General features: G+C 38.0%; 1 protein-coding gene across 1 annotated transcript; it reads right to left on the bottom strand.

The window, feature by feature from the left end:
- Positions 1 to 4471: 4471 nt before the first annotated feature.
- On the bottom strand, positions 4472 to 16236 carry LOC102818504 (transmembrane protein 18-like). The gene is made up of 5 exons (XM_006863960.1): positions 16180 to 16236; positions 14383 to 14503; positions 7059 to 7113; positions 4656 to 4749; positions 4472 to 4567 (listed from the first exon to the last, which is right to left on the bottom strand). The coding sequence occupies exons 1-5, from the start codon at positions 16234 to 16236 to the stop codon at positions 4472 to 4474; spliced, it is 423 nt and encodes a 140-aa protein (XP_006864022.1).
- Positions 16237 to 16993: the final 757 nt, after the last annotated feature.

Here is a 16993-nt window from a genome sequence, read left to right on the forward strand (position 1 = left end):
ACACACACAACTACCACCCTTTTGTCAGTTTTTGTAGTGTGACAGCTTGTATGTTGCTATACTGGAAGTTATGCTATTTGCTATTAGTTTTCTAAATCACAGTAGGGCCAGTCATGGTGTACAGGTTTCAGAGGAACACACAAACTAAGACAAACTAAGAAGAAACCCCTAGCAATCAATTTCCAAACTTAGCCCCTAAAAATTCTGTAACATCGTAACAGTATGGTCCACCATAGTGCTAGAAGATGAATCTTTTAGGATGCTATGTACACAAAATTGAGTGATGTAGAAAGAATATGGAAGACATTTAGTCATTGTACCAAAAAGAAGTGCTCAAATTTAACCATATCAAGAGGTACCATGTGATAAAGAACTACTGGTATTGAAGAAAGAAAATCAAGCTGCACTGAAATCATATGTGAAAATCAAAGCTCAAAGAACTGACAGAATATCAATTAAGATCCTTCAACAAACAGATGCCATGCTGGGAATCCTTATCTATGTTAAGAAATTTGGAAGACAGCTACCTGGCCAATGAACTGGAAGAGATCTATACACCTAAGCCCATTCCAAAGAAAGGCAATCAAATGAAATGAATAAATTATCAAACATCATTAGTATCACATGCTAGCAAGATAATTCAAATTTGCAATCATACATTGACAGGAAATTAACAGAAGTTCAAGGTGGATTCAGAAGAGGAATGGAGTAAGGGTTTTAACTGTTGTGGACAGATGGATCTAGGCCCAAAGCAGAGAATACCATATGAATGTTTGGTACCAATGTTTTATCAATTATGAGAAGGCATTTGACTGTGTGTATCATAGATTATGGATAACATTACAAATAATGGAAATTCTAGAATACTTAATTGTGTTCATGCAGCATCTGTATATGGATCAAGAAGTCATCTGGAAAGGGGAAAGAGCATGGCTCAAAATAGGCAAAGGTATGCAACACGTTTGTATCCTTTTCACCTTTATCCATATGTTGAACAAATAATCGAAGAAGCTGGGCTTTATGAACAATGTGACATCAGGATTGGAGGAAAGACTACTAATAACTTGCAAAATGCAGATAATAATTTACAACATGCAGACAGTACAACCTTGCTTGCAATATGCAATATGCTTGCAGTACAATATGCAGACAGTACAATTAAAAGCACTTACTGATGGTTAAGGAACTTAGTCTTCATTATGGATTATGCCAGAACATAAAAAAAAGAGAAAATCCTCACCATCATACTGATAAACAACATCATGATAAATGGAGAAGTGGAAGTTGTCAAGGATTTCATTCTATTTGAATCCATCATCAGCAACCATGGAAGCAATAGTCAATAAATTAAACAATGTATTGCATTGGACAAAACCTCTGTAAAAGGTTTCTTTAAAGAGCTCTGATGACTAAGGCGCGCTGACCTAAGCCATGGTCTTCTCAACTGTCTCTTTTCAATTTATGTATGCAAAGTTTCATGCTGAAAAGGGTAGACAGAGAAAGAATGCATTTGAACTGTGGTTTTTATGAACAGTGACTATACCACGGACTTCTACAAAAGAATACATTTTAAAACACAATCAGAATGTTCCTTACAAGCAAAGATGGTGAGACTCTGACTTGCCTACTTTGGGTACATTGTTGTTAAGTGCCGTCGAGTTAATTCCGATCCATAGCGATCCTGTAGGGTTTCCCAGGAGCAGCTGGTGAACCTAAACCACCAATCTTGCAGTTCAAACGACTTTGCAGTCTGACGCATTAGCCCACAGCGCCACACCAGGGATCCTTGGGTATATTAGGAAAATCAAATGTTAGTAAAGGATCTCATGGTTGGCAAAGTAAAGAGTCAAAGAAAATGAGGGAGACCCTCATGAGATGGGTTGACATAATAGATGAGTAAGATTCGATAGCAATAATATTGGGCAATGTTCAGTTTTGTTACACATATATTAACCATAAATTGGAACCAACTGGATTGCAAGTAACAACATAGATGCATGTATGTTTACATATATGGGGAACACGGTGGCTCCATAGGATAAGCATTGGACTAGAAACTACAAGGTCGGCAGTTTGAGCATACCAGACACTCCACAAAAGAAAGATGTGACTTTCTGCTGCTCCAAATTCTAAAGCTTCAGAAATTCCATACAGGATCACTGTAAGTTTAAACCAACTTGATGGATTTAACAATAATGCAATGCACGTGAGTACACACATTCACATATACTTGTGTAAGTATGTATGTATGTGTGTGTGCACAGGTAAGGGAAACAAAAAAAATGACCCCATGCCATGTTTATACATGGGTATGTCATTAGCATCATAAACAAAATTATTGCAAGATTATTATACTATTTTAAAACAGTAAAACTGAGACTAACAGTTAGATAGCTCCATACTTGGACAATTCAAATGGTTTATGGAGAATGAAAATGTTACATTGAAAATGCAAACTATCTAAAGTCTCCCATTTATTTTATAAAAGCCAAGTCAAATATATATACATAGCTGTTTTTGGCAAAGCCAAAATTAATATCAATTATCTTAAACAATTTACTTTATTATTACTCTACTATCAGCTTCTGTCTTGGCTATGATATATGAAACAAACCTCCAGAGTTCCACGTCTTCAAAAATATCTTCTAACATTCTTCTATATTCATATCACATATAACTGTACAATTCATTTTTGCATTTCTATGAAATCAACTTGTCATATAATGAATTCTTTGGACCCCAAATACCAAACATCTTGAGTTGTTAATTTTCAGAAACGTAAATTAAGCTGTCACCAGGGTAAAATGTATACAATAGTTGGTACACAAAAGTCATTTAAAATTTGACTTACAAATGGAATGCTATTAAGTCACTTATTATGCTCAAAGCAAAAGTTGAATAAATCAAGAATTTGTTGTTTCAGGTTAAAAGTTTTAGTAGATTCATCTAGAAGACTTTACCAACTCACTTCTGAAACTCAATGTGAAAATTCAGGTAAGTTTCTTCATTACGAATCATTATGCTAAGTGCAAGGTGAGCTACTTAACTACAAGGCACTCGGCTGGAGAAAGATGATTTCTGCTCCTACAAAGATTAAAAGCCTCGCAAACCCTATAAGGGGTCTCTGAATCAGAATCAACTTAATAGCCCACAACCCAAACCATTACCACCACTCCTAAGAATGTTTAAAATTGTTTCTAAATACATTATGTATGTACATGTAGAGATTTACTTTACAATCTATAAAAATGTCAATATTTAAATTACTAAACATGGTAGTTACACACAGGCTTTGTGGTGTTTTTTTTGTTTTTGTTTTTTAATTTGAAAAATGGTTTACTTTGGGGAAAACAATTCTATTAAAATTAAATCAACTATTCAAACTACCTTTTTAAAACAAATTGAATAATCACTAGCATCCCTTTATCGTACAGTGTTTTGAAAAAGTTGGGTTTGTCATTTTGCAGTGATAGTTTCAGACTTGAAAAGAGCCAGAAACTATTTTATAAATTAGATATTAAAGTAATATTATACTTCTTCAACTGAGCACCTGAATTATAGGGTAAAACAAACAAACAAACAAACAAAAAAACAGAACCAGGAAGGAATATAATCAATCTGTATATCCCTCAAAAAATTTGTTGAAACAGCTAAAATATCCAATGAATATTTCTGAATTTGCAATTTGGCATCCTGAAAAATAAAATCAGAGGATTCATTTAACATAGTCTTTCCTGTGGTTTCCTGACTTAATGCCTTTCACTTATCTATTGCTTTTTTTATTGTGTTGTTGACAATATTTACAGTAAAACATTCACAAATTCCAGAGTTTCTACATGAACCATTTAGTGACAATGACTACATTCCTTTGAGTTGGAAATGAACACTATAAAGTAGCCTCTAACTCTTTGTTTGGTAGAGCCTACGCTGTATATATTTTTGCAGAGACACAGAATCACAGGGGTCTTGGTGGTGCAATGGCTAAGTGCTAAGCTACTAACTGAAAGATTGGCAGTTTGAACCCACCACCTGTTCTAAGAGAGAACAAACCTCAAGTCAAAATCGGCCTTTGAAGCAAAATTTTTAAAAAGCACATTGCATTTCAATTTAATGACCCAGTCTCTAGAAGATTGTTGTATGCACTTGGCGCCGATTTTGACTTGAGGTTTGTTCTCTCTTGGAACAGGTGGTGGGTTCTGTGTCTCTGCAAACATTTATACAGCGTAGGCTCTACAAAACAAGAGTTAGAGGCTGCTTTATAGATCGGACAGTACTTCATTCTGTTGTGCGTAGGGTCGCTTTGAGTTGGTACCAACTCGATGGCACCTAACAACAACAACTACCGTGGATATTACAACACGTCATTATTTAAACCATGAATCCATTGCTAAAAAGGATTCATATATGTATTTAACATTAGAAATGACAATGGAGGAAAAAGTCTAATAAAAAATCCAAAGTAATCGTTATATTATTCTTCTTTTCTTCTCCTTTTCTTTTCCTTTCTTTTCTCTTGTAAATTCTTCAGGTCAGTCATTACATTTAAAGTCTTTTTCACCCACATAATCTAAAAATAAACATATTGAGACATATTTAGAATTATATAAAGACTGTGTATACATAAAACTAAACTTAAAAGATTGTAATGTACATACCACGATGATCATTGCATTGAACAAAAGCGGTGCTGAAAATACTATAGAAATGAACATTCCCCTCGAATCAAAATATTGGTATTTTGAAAATAACCTGGTTTAGGATACAAAAAAAGAAAAAGTGACTTAGAATAACAATAATAAAACAAATGACTGTTGTGGATTTTCTCTATTCAGTATAAAACCTTGGAAACCTATCAGTTGGAAGAGTAGTTTGAGTCAGAATCCAACTCAATGGCAAAGATTTGGTTTTGGATCCTAACTTTATCACTCAAACTACTCTTCTGATCTTTTTAATTTCTAATTCCATATCCAAAATGTTAAGTTCATTTTGAAAACAATACATTAGATCACATGATTTTAAAAGCTTGTTAGTAGAGGAGATGATAGAAGTAATAGAAATTAATCTAATGATATTTTGTTTTAGGCTAAATAAACTTGCACATAATAAGCTCCTGTGGGTTAATAGGAATTTGATGCCAACTGTATCATGTTACTGCCTTGAGATTCTTAAACCTACATGTTGTTGTTGTTCTTAGGTGCCGTAGAGTTGGTTCTGACTCAGTGATCCTGCATAAGGTTTCTGAGGAGCAGTTGGTGTATTTGAACCACCAACCTTGTGGTTAGCATCCAGTGCTTATCCTACAGTGCCACATCAGGACTCCTAAACCTACTTTGTAGCAATAAAATACATTTTCTAAATTATAAATGTAGGATAAGCACTGGACCACAAGATCAGTATGAACTGCAAGGTCAGCGGTTCAAAACTCACCAGCTGCTCTTTGGAAAGCCTATAAGGAACCTACTTGACAGCCCTTAACAACTCCAGGTACTTTCACCTTATTTAATTCTCACTGTATTTATCTATTTTTATAAGCAAGGAAAGTGAGACTCAGAAAAGTTACATGATTCAATTTATCCACAAGTACTGATGTTATTGTTGTTGTTAAGTGCCATCGAGTCAGAACAAGTAAATGACAGCATGAGAAAAGAGAAATAAGTACAAGATATCACGAACTATGCAGACCAGAAAACCCATCCCTCCTTTGTAATCTGGTGGAACTGCCTCTGCAGCTAAACCTCCCATTATAAAAGCCCGTCAGACTGTGAGCACGAGGAGGCACTGCATGTCCCCACTACAAGTATATCCATGCTCTAACAAATTTCTTTCTAGTCTTCTGTAGCCTGACCTTGTAACAATGTAAGTATCATTTTTAGCTCTCAGGCCACAAAACTAAGTGAGCCAGAGATGGCCTGTGGGCCACTGTATGAAAATCTCTATAATAGAGAACTGTGGTAGGTTTATGGCTGTGAAAATGTCTCACCTGAGTAGGCAAAAATAAAGTGAGATGGATAAAAGGAAGCTGAGAGTACATACAAAAAATTACTACAGTGATGGACCATGACATATAAACTGGAATCATGAGTGAAAAGAGGTTAAGGAACAAAAAAATACGATATGATCAATGGTCTATAGATCTCAGTGGGCCAGAAAATCGATAGTAAGTTAACAGTGTGTTAAAGAAGAAAACCTGAGAAGAAAAGAGGTTAAAAAATTTAAATATTAAAAATAAATGTTAAAAATTTAAAGTTGAGATTACACAGGTGATACAAAGGTCTAAGCTAAGGTAAGAGTAGAAGATGCAATTGTTGAAGAAAGAGGGCAAAGAACTAAAAGGTCATATTATTGGAAGAATTAGATATATGGATATCAAAATTGCCAACAACAATAACAAAAGTAGTGCTACAATGAGTAACATTTGGCACTGTGGGTTAATGTGCTGGACTGCAAAGTCGATTTGAACTGCAGGGTTGGCAGTTCAAGCTCACCATCTGATCCTTGGAAACCCTAAACAGGGTCACAATGGATTGGAATGACTCCATGGCACTTAACAACAACAACAGTAAGTAACAGTATGCCAGAACTAAAAATTTTAAGAGCATAAGGATTTACCCAGGGATTTACAGATCACTAGAAAAAGCAGTAGGAATAGTAGAGCTATTTCTGAGAAAATGAGATTACAAAGGGAAATACAAATCTTGTAGGGAGAAAAGTAGGTGAGTATACTCAAAGTATACAGCTTTCTGCTCTAGCCATAATATTGATTCAGTTCTAAGTATCACTATTTTACTAAGCAATTAAAATTACTTTAAAATTCCCTCTCACTTCTGGTATTAACTCTTTCAGTCAAAACAGTAAAGCTGGAGTTGTTCAGTCAAAATATAGTTTTAAAATATTTTTTCAAAGTTAGAAACTATCAATGAAAATGTGCTTCAATTTTAACTTGACTTCAATTATTTCATTTCTTTTGTTTCCTCTTTGAGTCCTATGATGAGCTTGGAATATTTCTTGGTGAGAAAGACATCTAAATATCATCAAAAGTATAAGAAAATTGGTTTTACCTCCAGTTCATTGCAGCTACCTCATTAATATATTCAGCACAATAGACTAAAATTACTAAAAAGAGACAGAAACAATGTTAGAACTTAAATGACAATCACCAGAGAATAACATCATGTATTTATAATATAATATTTAATGTAAATTTAAGAGAATAACAAAAATTAGATAAGAAATGCAATTTCTATTTTAGATATGAGAAGTAAAAAAAATGTAAAATTTTAATTATGAGGCACACAAATTTAACAGAATGGAAAATCAAGGTCATTACAAGTTAAAAGTTTCAATGGTGTTGGCTTTGTAAAGCTATTTTGCAGCAGCAGAGTCATGACTAGAATCCAAGTCTGCTATTATGCAAATAGCATTGCCTAAATACAAATTAAACTTTAATCAGATACAATATTATTTAGAAAAATTCAAAAAGTTGTAAGACTAAGTGCTTTAAACTACCTGTCTTTCATCCTCAAACATTTGCACAATGGAGCAATTACAAATGCCAAACAAACATAAAGACCAGATTTATAAAAACACTGATAATAAAGAATAATAATAAAAACTAGGGGGAAAAAAAAGAGGTACTCAACTTTGTCAGAACTGAGTTACTGTAAACTTATATAACAGAAAACTGTCCAAAGTTGAGAACTGCTTGCATACATTTAACACACACACACACACACACACACACAGGAAAAAAGTAATCCACAATTTTCTGAAATACGTGTATGTCCTACACTTAAAATTTAACCAGTTAAAATTTAGAAATTCTGATAGTTTACATTTAAGAATAAAGTCTTATAATCACAAGGAAACCAAAAGAAACCAATGAACCTGATGCTTTAAGTTTTTATTAATATCTTGTTGCCTAATTGCCACCTAGTTGTCTCTGATGCATAGCAACCCTGTATAGGGGTTCCAAGGAGCTGCTGGTGAGTTTGAACCATTGAACTTGAAGTTAGTAGTCCAGTGCTGATCTTATAGTGCCACATCAAGACTCTAATTAATTTCTTGGCTAAATAAAAATGTGTAAATCCTCAATCGTCTTGACCTAAGTAAAAAAGCTAATGATTAAACTAGAGATTGGTGGTGTCGGTTCCGACTCATATAGACCCTGTATAGGATTTCCGAGGCTGTAAATCTTTACAGGAGCAGAAAACCTCATCTTTCTCCCATGGAACAGCTGGTAATTTTGAACTGCCAACTTTGAATTTAGCAGCCCGGTTTGTAATCATGCTACCGGTCTCTTTAGTACCTTCTCCATGAAGACTCCATGAAACGCAAGCAAGGAAACAATAGGAAAATTAGAAAAGGAAAAAAGAAAGAATACAAAGGGGGGAGTGAACAGTGAGAGAATGGCAGTATTTTCTTCTTCAGATGGTACTTTCAATTAATAATCTAAGAGCTAGTTTTAGATTGAATTGGGCCTCCTCATCTCACCCTATTTATGCTGAATTTCTAGCACCTGGTACCTACGATTGTGACGCAGTTTGGAAATAAGATCTTTGAAGATGTAACAGGTAACATAAGGCCATACTAGAGTTGTTGTTAGGTGCCATCGAGTTGGTACCGACTCACAGCGACCCTATGCACAACAGAATGAAACACTGCCCGATGCTGGGCCAACCTTACAACTGTTGCCACGTTTGAGCCCACTGATGCAGCCACTTTACCAATCAATCTCGCTGCGAGTCTGTCTCTTTTTCTCTGACCTTCCACCTTACCAAACATGAGATCCTTCTCTAGCAACTAGTCCCTCCTGACAACATGTCTGAAGTATGAGAGACAAAGTTTGACCATCCTGGATTCCAAGGAGCACTATGGCTGCACTTCTTCCAACACAGATCCAGCCCATGACACTTTCAATATTCTTCTCCAATACCCAATCTCAAAAACATCAGTTCTTCTATGGTCTTCCTTATAAACTGTCCACATTTCACATGCATATAAGGTTATTGAAAATACCATGGCTTTGGTCAAGCACACCTTAGTCCTCAAGGTGACATCTTTGCTCTTCAACACTTTAAAAAGGTCCTGTGTACCAGATTTACCTAATGCAATATGTTGTTTGATTTCTTGGCTGCTGCTGCCATAAATGTTAATAGTTGATCCAAGAAGAATGAAGTCCTTGACAACTTCAATCTTTTCTCCATGGATAAGAATGTTTTTTATTGGTATTGGTCCAGTGGTGAGGATTTTTGTTTTCTTTACACTGAGATGCAATCCATACCGATGGCTGTGCTCTTTGATTTTTATCTGTAAACATTTTAAGTCCTCTTCACTTTGAGTAAGCAAGGTTGCATCATCTGCATATTGCAGGATGTTAATGAGTCTTCCTCCAATCCTGATGCCACGTTTTTCTTCATATAACCCAGCTTCTCGGATTGTTTGCTTAGCATACAGGTTGAATAAGTATAGTGAAAAATACAACCTTGTTGCACACCTTTCTTAATTTTAAAACATTCAGTGTTCCCATTTTCTGTTCGAACAACTGCCTTTTGGTCCAGGTATAGATTCCTTATGAGCACAATTAAGTGTTCTGGAATACTCATATTTTGCAATGTTGTCCATAGCTTATCATGATCCACACAACTGAAAGCCTTTGTGTAGTCAATAAAGCACAGGTAAACATCTTTCTGATATTCTTTGCTTTCAGCCAAGATCCCTCATTCCATGCTTCCAAATCCAGCTTGAACCTCTGAAAGTTTTCTGTCAATGTATGCTTGCAGCTGTTTCTGTATTACCTTTAGCAAAACTTTACTTGCATGGGATATCAAAGATATTGTCTGATGATTTCTGTATTTGGTTGGGTCACCTCTCTTTGGGATGAGCACAAATATGGATCTCTTCCAATCAGTCAGCCAGATAGCTGTCTTCCAAATTTCTTGGCATAGATGAGTGAGTGCCTCCTGTGCCGCCTCACTTTCTTGAAAGATTTCAATTTTTATTCCACCAATTCCTAGTGCCTTGTTCTTTGCCAATTCCTTCAATGCACCTTGGACTTCCTCCTTCAGTATCACTGTCTCTTGATCATATGCTGCTACCTCTTGAAATGGTTGAACATGAACCATTTCCTTTTGGTACAGTGACTGTGTATTCCTTCCATCTTCTTTTGATGCTTCTTGAATCATTCAATAATTTGCCCAGAGAATCCTTCAAAAATGAAAGTCAAGTCTTGAATTTTTTCTTCAGTTTCCCAGCTTGAGAAATGCTGAGCGTGTTTGTCCCTTTGGGCTTTCTGACTCCAGATCTTTGCACATTTTGTTGTAATATCTGGCTTTATCTTCCTTAGCTGACCTTTGAAATTTTCTGTTCAGCTCTTGTACCACCTCAATTTTTCCATCTGCTTTAGCATCTCTATGCAGGAGAGCAAGTTTCAGTGTCTCTTCTGACATCCATTTTGACCTTTTCCTTCTTTCTTGTCTTTTTGTCTTTCTTGACAAACTGACAGACGTGTGGTGATTATTTGCATGGTCCCACTCAATTACTTGGAGTCCTAGTGTGATGCTATGAGTTAATGCGCTATACCGCAAGGTCAGTTTGAATTGCAAGGCTGACAGTTCGAACTCACCAGCCGTTTCTCAGAAACCCTATACAGGGTCACTATGAGTCCGAACTGACTTGACGGCACTCAATAGCAACAACAAACCCAATCACTTGGTGGAAATTAAGTCGACTTTGAATAGAAAAGTAAATTTAAGACACCACATGTACATACGGAGTCCTGATGTGGCATTGTGGGTTATTGCGCTGGACTGCAAAGTAACTTTGAACTACAAGGTCAGCGGTTGAAGCTTACCAGTTACTCCTTGGAAACCCTATACAGGGTTGCTATGGGTCAGAATCAACTTGACAGACATAACAACAACAATATAGAGTATTTAAGTTTATAAAAATGTGTCAAATGCATTAGCTCATTTGTTTAATCTGTAACCTGTCTCTGAAATACCTACCTTGGGGCTTTTGTATATATTATTCATTCTATGTTGTTGTTAAGTGTCATCAAGTCGATCCCAACCCATAGCAACCCTGTACAGGGTTTCCAAGGAATGACTGTTGGATTTGAACTGCAAACCTTGTGGTTGGCAACCGACAACACCACATAAGGACTCCGTTTGTTGTTGTTAAGTGCCATTGAGTTGGTTTCCAATGAGCAGCTGGTGAGCTTGAACTACTGAACTGTGGTTCAAACGACTTTGCAGTCTAATGCATTAGGCCACAACGTCACACTAGAAGTCCACATGGAGTATTTAATTTCTCATGCCACAGACTTATTGTCTGACCATTCCTAAAGGCCCTTATATCTAAGATTTAATCATATTCCAGGAATTTAAGGCAATTCATAATCTTTCATTGTGCACTTAGCTTATTGTTCATAACATTTATTACAGCTTATAGCAACAGGTTGTTACTGAATGTTCATGCCCCTCAGTTAGCTTTGTTGTTAAGTGCTGTTGAGTCAGTTCTGACTCATAGCAACCCTGTATAGGGTTTCCAAGGCTGCAAATGTTTGACAAAGCAAAAAGTCGCATCATTCTCCCATGGAGTGACTGGTGGGCTCTCACTGCCGACCACTGAATGTGAGTCATCACTCAATGGACGTGAATCATAGTCCATTGATTATCCAGAGTCCACACTTTGGCCACTTCTATTTTACCATTGTATCCCCTAGCTGTGGTGTAGTGTCTCTTCCAGCCTTAGTCTTTGTAACTCCTGAAAAAGACAAGGTGGGAGAAGATACTGATAGAATGATGATTCAGTTGTGAATGATTGTTAACTGAGTCAATTGTAAATGTAAAAATTTGGAACTCTTACATGGGTATAAAATGAGCCATCTCAGAAGCAGGAGGGGGGATGATCTCACTACCAGTTAAGATGAAGAACCTGAAGGGGGATGTATCCTTTAGATCCTGAGATCCTCAACCCAGAAATAAAAAGCTGTGGCGCTGAAGGAGGAGCAGAGGAGTGGCAGAGGAGCAGTAGCAACAAACCAAGAACCAGAGCACAAGACAGAGTGATGAAATTCCTGGACCATGGAGCAAGCAAAGCTGAGTGCCTTTGGGTAGTAGGTTCACTTATGGATAGGGTGCCTTCAGGCACTTAATTGGGGAGCTAAGTTTGTTGGCCCACAGAGGTAGTGCTTAGTGCTTTTGGGCCAACACTTAAAAAGTGGAGTGGAATGTCCTTTGGGCATTTATCAGCAGTCTTAAAAGAACTATGTAACATTGCAGGCGCAGAGAGAGGCCTGCCTGTGGACATGGCTGAAGAAATGAACTCACTGGAAGAATTGTGCCCTGAGCATTTCTGATCCTGAATTGTATAGCTTGTTAACTTCTCTAATAAACACCATAACTGTGAATATGATGTCTGAGTTCTGTGTAGCCACTGCAAAGGATCATTTAACCGAGCTAAAAAGAGAGTATTGCAGGTGGGATTTTTTTACACTAGCACTCCTTCTAACACATACTTGACAGTTTTGTATGAACAAATGAAATTCACAGGAGAAAGATGAAGCTCTGCTGCCATAAAGGCTTATAGTCTTGGATACCCTACACAGGGTTCACTATGAGCCAGATCTGACATGACAGCATCTGACAACATACCCATCCCTTATGTGTCCGGTTCTATGTCCTGTACCATCCTCACAAATGCAAAAACAATTGTGAGGATGTGCACCAGTGGGCTGTGTTTCATTCTGTTGTGCAAAGGGGTCGCTATGAGTTGGAACCAACTCAGCGGCAACTAACAACAATGTCTGTAAGGAAAACCAGTATGAGTGCTGTAGGAAAAGCACTGGACTGCTAACCACAAGGTTGGTGGTTCAAACCCACCAGCCACTCCTTGGAAACCTGATATAATCTTGCTATGAGTTGGAAACGACTGTTGTTGTTAAATGCTGTAGAGTAGATTCCAAATCACAGTGATCCTGTATAGGGTTTCCAAGGAGCAGCTGGTGAGCCTGAACCACCGACCTTGCAGATCAAATAACTTTGCAGTCTGATGCATTAACCCACAGCGCCACACCAGGACTCCTGGAACCAACTAGAGGGCACTTAAACACATATGTAAACTCATTAATCCTAGAGTTAACTTGTTCAGATTTCCTACGTCACGTATAACCAGCTGACTTAATCTAAGTTTTACTAGAAAAGTTGTTGCTTTCTGTTAACCATGCAAAAGTCTCCAATATCTACAAAATTAAAAACAAACAAAAAAAGTCTCAACCTAGCCTTTTTAGGTTCTATTCCGTTGTCCAGCCAAATATATTTCTAACTATTGAACATAAGAAATGTTTAACTCTCGCTGAGCTGGTTTCTCTGACATCTGGTCAATGTTTTATTTTCAACTCCACTTGTATGTATCAGATACTATTACGATCATTCTGTGTGCTTTCTCCCTATATGTTAATTCTGGGGCTAGATATCTGTTCTCTATCTTTTCTTATTAAAATGTTATCCCATTTTTATGTCTCATATCATGATTTATTAATCCCATGTAATCTTTCTCATTGAGACTCAGTGACTCCAGTGGCAGAAAAAGCCTTCCGTGCAGGACATTCAGGTTTGAGTTCTATTACCAGGTTATTTCATGCATAGTCACTGCCCACGGGTCAGTGGACATTTTCATGTTGTAATGCCAAACAGATCTGCAGAGTTCTAGATTAAAGGAGAAAAGGTAGAAAGGCCTAGTGATCTACTTCCAAAACTCAGCAATGAAAATGCTATGGATCATATGGTCCAATTTACTACTCATGAGGAGACTGTGCAAGGACCTGGCACCATTTCTTTCCATTGTGCACAGGGTCACCAAGAGCTGGAGGCTAATGTGACAACAGCTAACAGGAACAACAACCACCTTTCTCAGTTTCTATAGCCTTGATCTTTAACTCAAATTTGGGCAATGTTTTACATCAATTTATGCATAGAGCTTTCCTTCCTAATTTGCTTTATACTTCTCAGAGAAAGCAACACAATACTAAGCACACAGAGGAAAATAACTTGTATAAGAGGTAGTCAGTATTTCATTAGAGGGAACTCTTCTTTAAGTAACTACTATTAATATTTAGTACCCTTGTCTGGCATAGAACAATATTCAATAGATTCCTCAAGTTCAGTGCACAAAACTTATTTTATATTTATAGTTCCCAAGAAAGGTATCTGGGAACTTTGCAGGGTGCTTTAAAAAAATCAGTGGAACACATGATAGAAGGGTTAGTAAACATGTTTATGTATTTTGAGGATACAGACAAAATATAAACACAAACATCTTACTTAACATATTTATCTTACTTACGGAATTTTATTTGTTAATTTTTTTTTTTTTTCTACTCACCTAGGCATAGGAAGTGCCCAATCTGTAGTTTATACCTTTGGAATGAAAAACAAGTGAGCAGCAAGCAGAGGACATGGAAGACAATGAGTCCTATTAGCCATGGCTCAGTCCAGTCTGTCTGCTAATAAACACAAAACATCCGGAATTCATTACTGTCAGTTTCGCAGGGCAGAGCTTCAGGGTCTTGTGCAGAGCTCTATCAAGGATCAAATCAGATATCATTGACCCCCAAATCAGCAATTGAAAATCCAAGGGCACATTTCTACTCAGACTCTATGGCAACTGGTACTCATTTATCAATGAATTCTCCTGTGTCTACTGAGCAATGTCTCCAGAATGGCAGTGCCATTCAACATTGCAGCAAATTTTTGCAGACTTAGTTTTTCAAAAAACATGTTGTTAAGTGCCACCAAGTTCTGACTCATGGTGACCCTGCATAGGGTTTCCAAGGAAAAGCTAGTGGGTTTGAACCACCAACCTTGTGGTTAGCAGTCCAGTGCTTATCCTACAACGCCAGATAAATACCACTGGCTTAATCTGGAAGAATAGATGAGGGGACTTCAAAAAGTTCATGAAAAAATTTTAGTATAATTTATTTTCTATTTTTCCCAAGAACTTCCTGAACACCATTATACATATTACTGATCACCTAACTGTTGTGCCCCTTTTATTAAATAGCATTTTCCAGCTGGATCAAAAGTAAGTGATCGATCAACAAATCATGTGACAAAGAAGAGAAGCTGATAAAATCCAACGTGATGCAGCTGGTAAATTCCAGGTCTTTGCACTTAAGTCAAGCTTCACAGAATAGTATTTAACAGCTTGGAAAATTTGACTCATACATCACAATTCATGTAATCTGCTTCTCTCCAAAGCCTTTCTGCCACAGATGCAACGCTCTGGATAGTAAACTTTTCTCTTTGTATGAAAAGTTTCTGCTCAATCAGAATGATATTTCCCAATTTCCAGAAATGCTGCCTAACTTTCCTGCACGTTTCATCTCCACCTGCTGTGGCGCTGTGGCATAAAGAACCTCAAGGTCGGAGGTTCAAACTCACCAGCCGCTCCTTGGAAACCCTATACTAGGTCGCTGTGCGTTGGAACCAAATGGCACTAAACAACACAACATACGTCCGATCTCCGTCAACAAAACAAAAGTTGCGTCCTCCTGAACCTCAGGATTCCAGCAGAACCTTTTCCATACCCTCACCTTCTCTCATGGATGTGGCGCTCTAGAATAAGCACTCCACCGCAAGGTTGTTTTGAACCTCAAGATTGGCTGTTCAATCCCAACATCCACTCCTTGGAAACCTTATACATGGTCGCTATGAGTCGGAACCGACTCAATGGCACTTAACAACAACAATAACTGTTTATAAACTATTATCTTCGTGAAAGTCTCGACCTAACAGCAGGACCAAACATAAAGCAGGCACTCACACACACCTGGCAGGCACATAATTAACTCAACAAATTTCTTTCGCCTTTACTGTCCAATGAATGAACTATAAACGCCAAAGAAAACATACAGATGAGGTGCAGCGAAGGGCTTTTTCAAGGCAGCGCCTCCGCCACCAAGCGGAACAGAGAGGCCATCCGCTGCGTGAACGTTACGGTGCGCCGGGTCCCGACGGCTACGCCCCCGGGGTCCGCCGGGCCCGGCCCTTCACCCGGGAAGCTGCACCAAGACTCAAGAACCCAAGCTGCGCGAACCCTAGTGGCGTGCAGCGGGACGAATATGCGTGATTCCATACCACCTCCCAAGCCCTGGCTGGAGGCTAGAGAGCTACGAGTTACCATGATCACCGAGGGAATGCTGACGGGGAAAGAGCTGACTGAGAAAGCAGACGGCATCGCAGCCCGAAGAAAGCCCGCCCCTTTACAAACCTCCACTAAACACTGCTGCCCCGTCTTCCGGGAATTCCCAGCAGAGCGTCAGTTCCCGTCTTCTCGCGATATATTCACTGCTTAAGCACCAGGTCCAGATATCGCGGTAGTACATAGCGTTAAAAAAACAATAATGAAAACACGTCTATTATCCGTTGTGGTTACGAGTTGGGCTGTTAATTTCAGGGTCAGCAGTTCAAAACTAAGTCGTTGTGTAGGAGAAAGACGAGGCTTTCTGCTCCCGTAAAGATTTACAGACACGGAATCCCTGTGCACCTCGCTGAGTCGGAACCGACTCCACGGACTTGACAGAAACATGTTTACCCAAAAGTCTCTTTTCTTTTAGTAAGAGTCCTCTAGATGTGCTCTTTTCACTTAACAGTATTTCCTTTTCCTCCCTCTGTAGTAATTGCTTATATACAACATTTCATTCCCTTCCTAGGCGTATTAGCTAACAATATCCAGATCCTAGTACACACCCCTTCCTCAGACAACTTGGGTTGTGCTTCTCAAACTTGAACGTGCATACTCATCACCTGGATCTGTATTATTGAAAATACTGATTTTCATTGAATAGCTCTGGGGTTGTTGTGTGCCATTAAATCAGTTGCAATTCGTCAGGACCCTGTATAGGGTTTTTGAGGAGCAGCTGATGGATTTGAACACCTGACCTTGCCATTAACAGTCCAGTGCTTATACTACAGTGCCACACCAGGTCGGGGTT

This window comes from Chrysochloris asiatica, unplaced genomic scaffold, assembly GCF_000296735.1.
Source record: "Chrysochloris asiatica unplaced genomic scaffold, ChrAsi1.0 scaffold00058, whole genome shotgun sequence".
NCBI classification, from domain to species: domain Eukaryota; kingdom Metazoa; phylum Chordata; class Mammalia; order Afrosoricida; family Chrysochloridae; genus Chrysochloris; species Chrysochloris asiatica.

Bases quoted from the DNA above. Each gene is read 5' to 3' on its own strand.
- LOC102818504 (XM_006863960.1), bottom strand. From the start codon at position 16,236: ATGCCGTCTGCTTTCTCAGTCAGCTCTTTCCCCGTCAGCATTCCCTCG. The intron at 14,504-16,179 runs GTAACTCGTAGC...TGTGTTTATTAG, and splicing joins GCATTCCCTCGGTGATCATG to CAGACAGACTGGACTGAGCC. The intron at 4,750-7,058 runs GTAAAACCAATT...ATCCTAAACCAG, and splicing joins GTAGCTGCAATGAACTGGAG to GTTATTTTCAAAATACCAAT.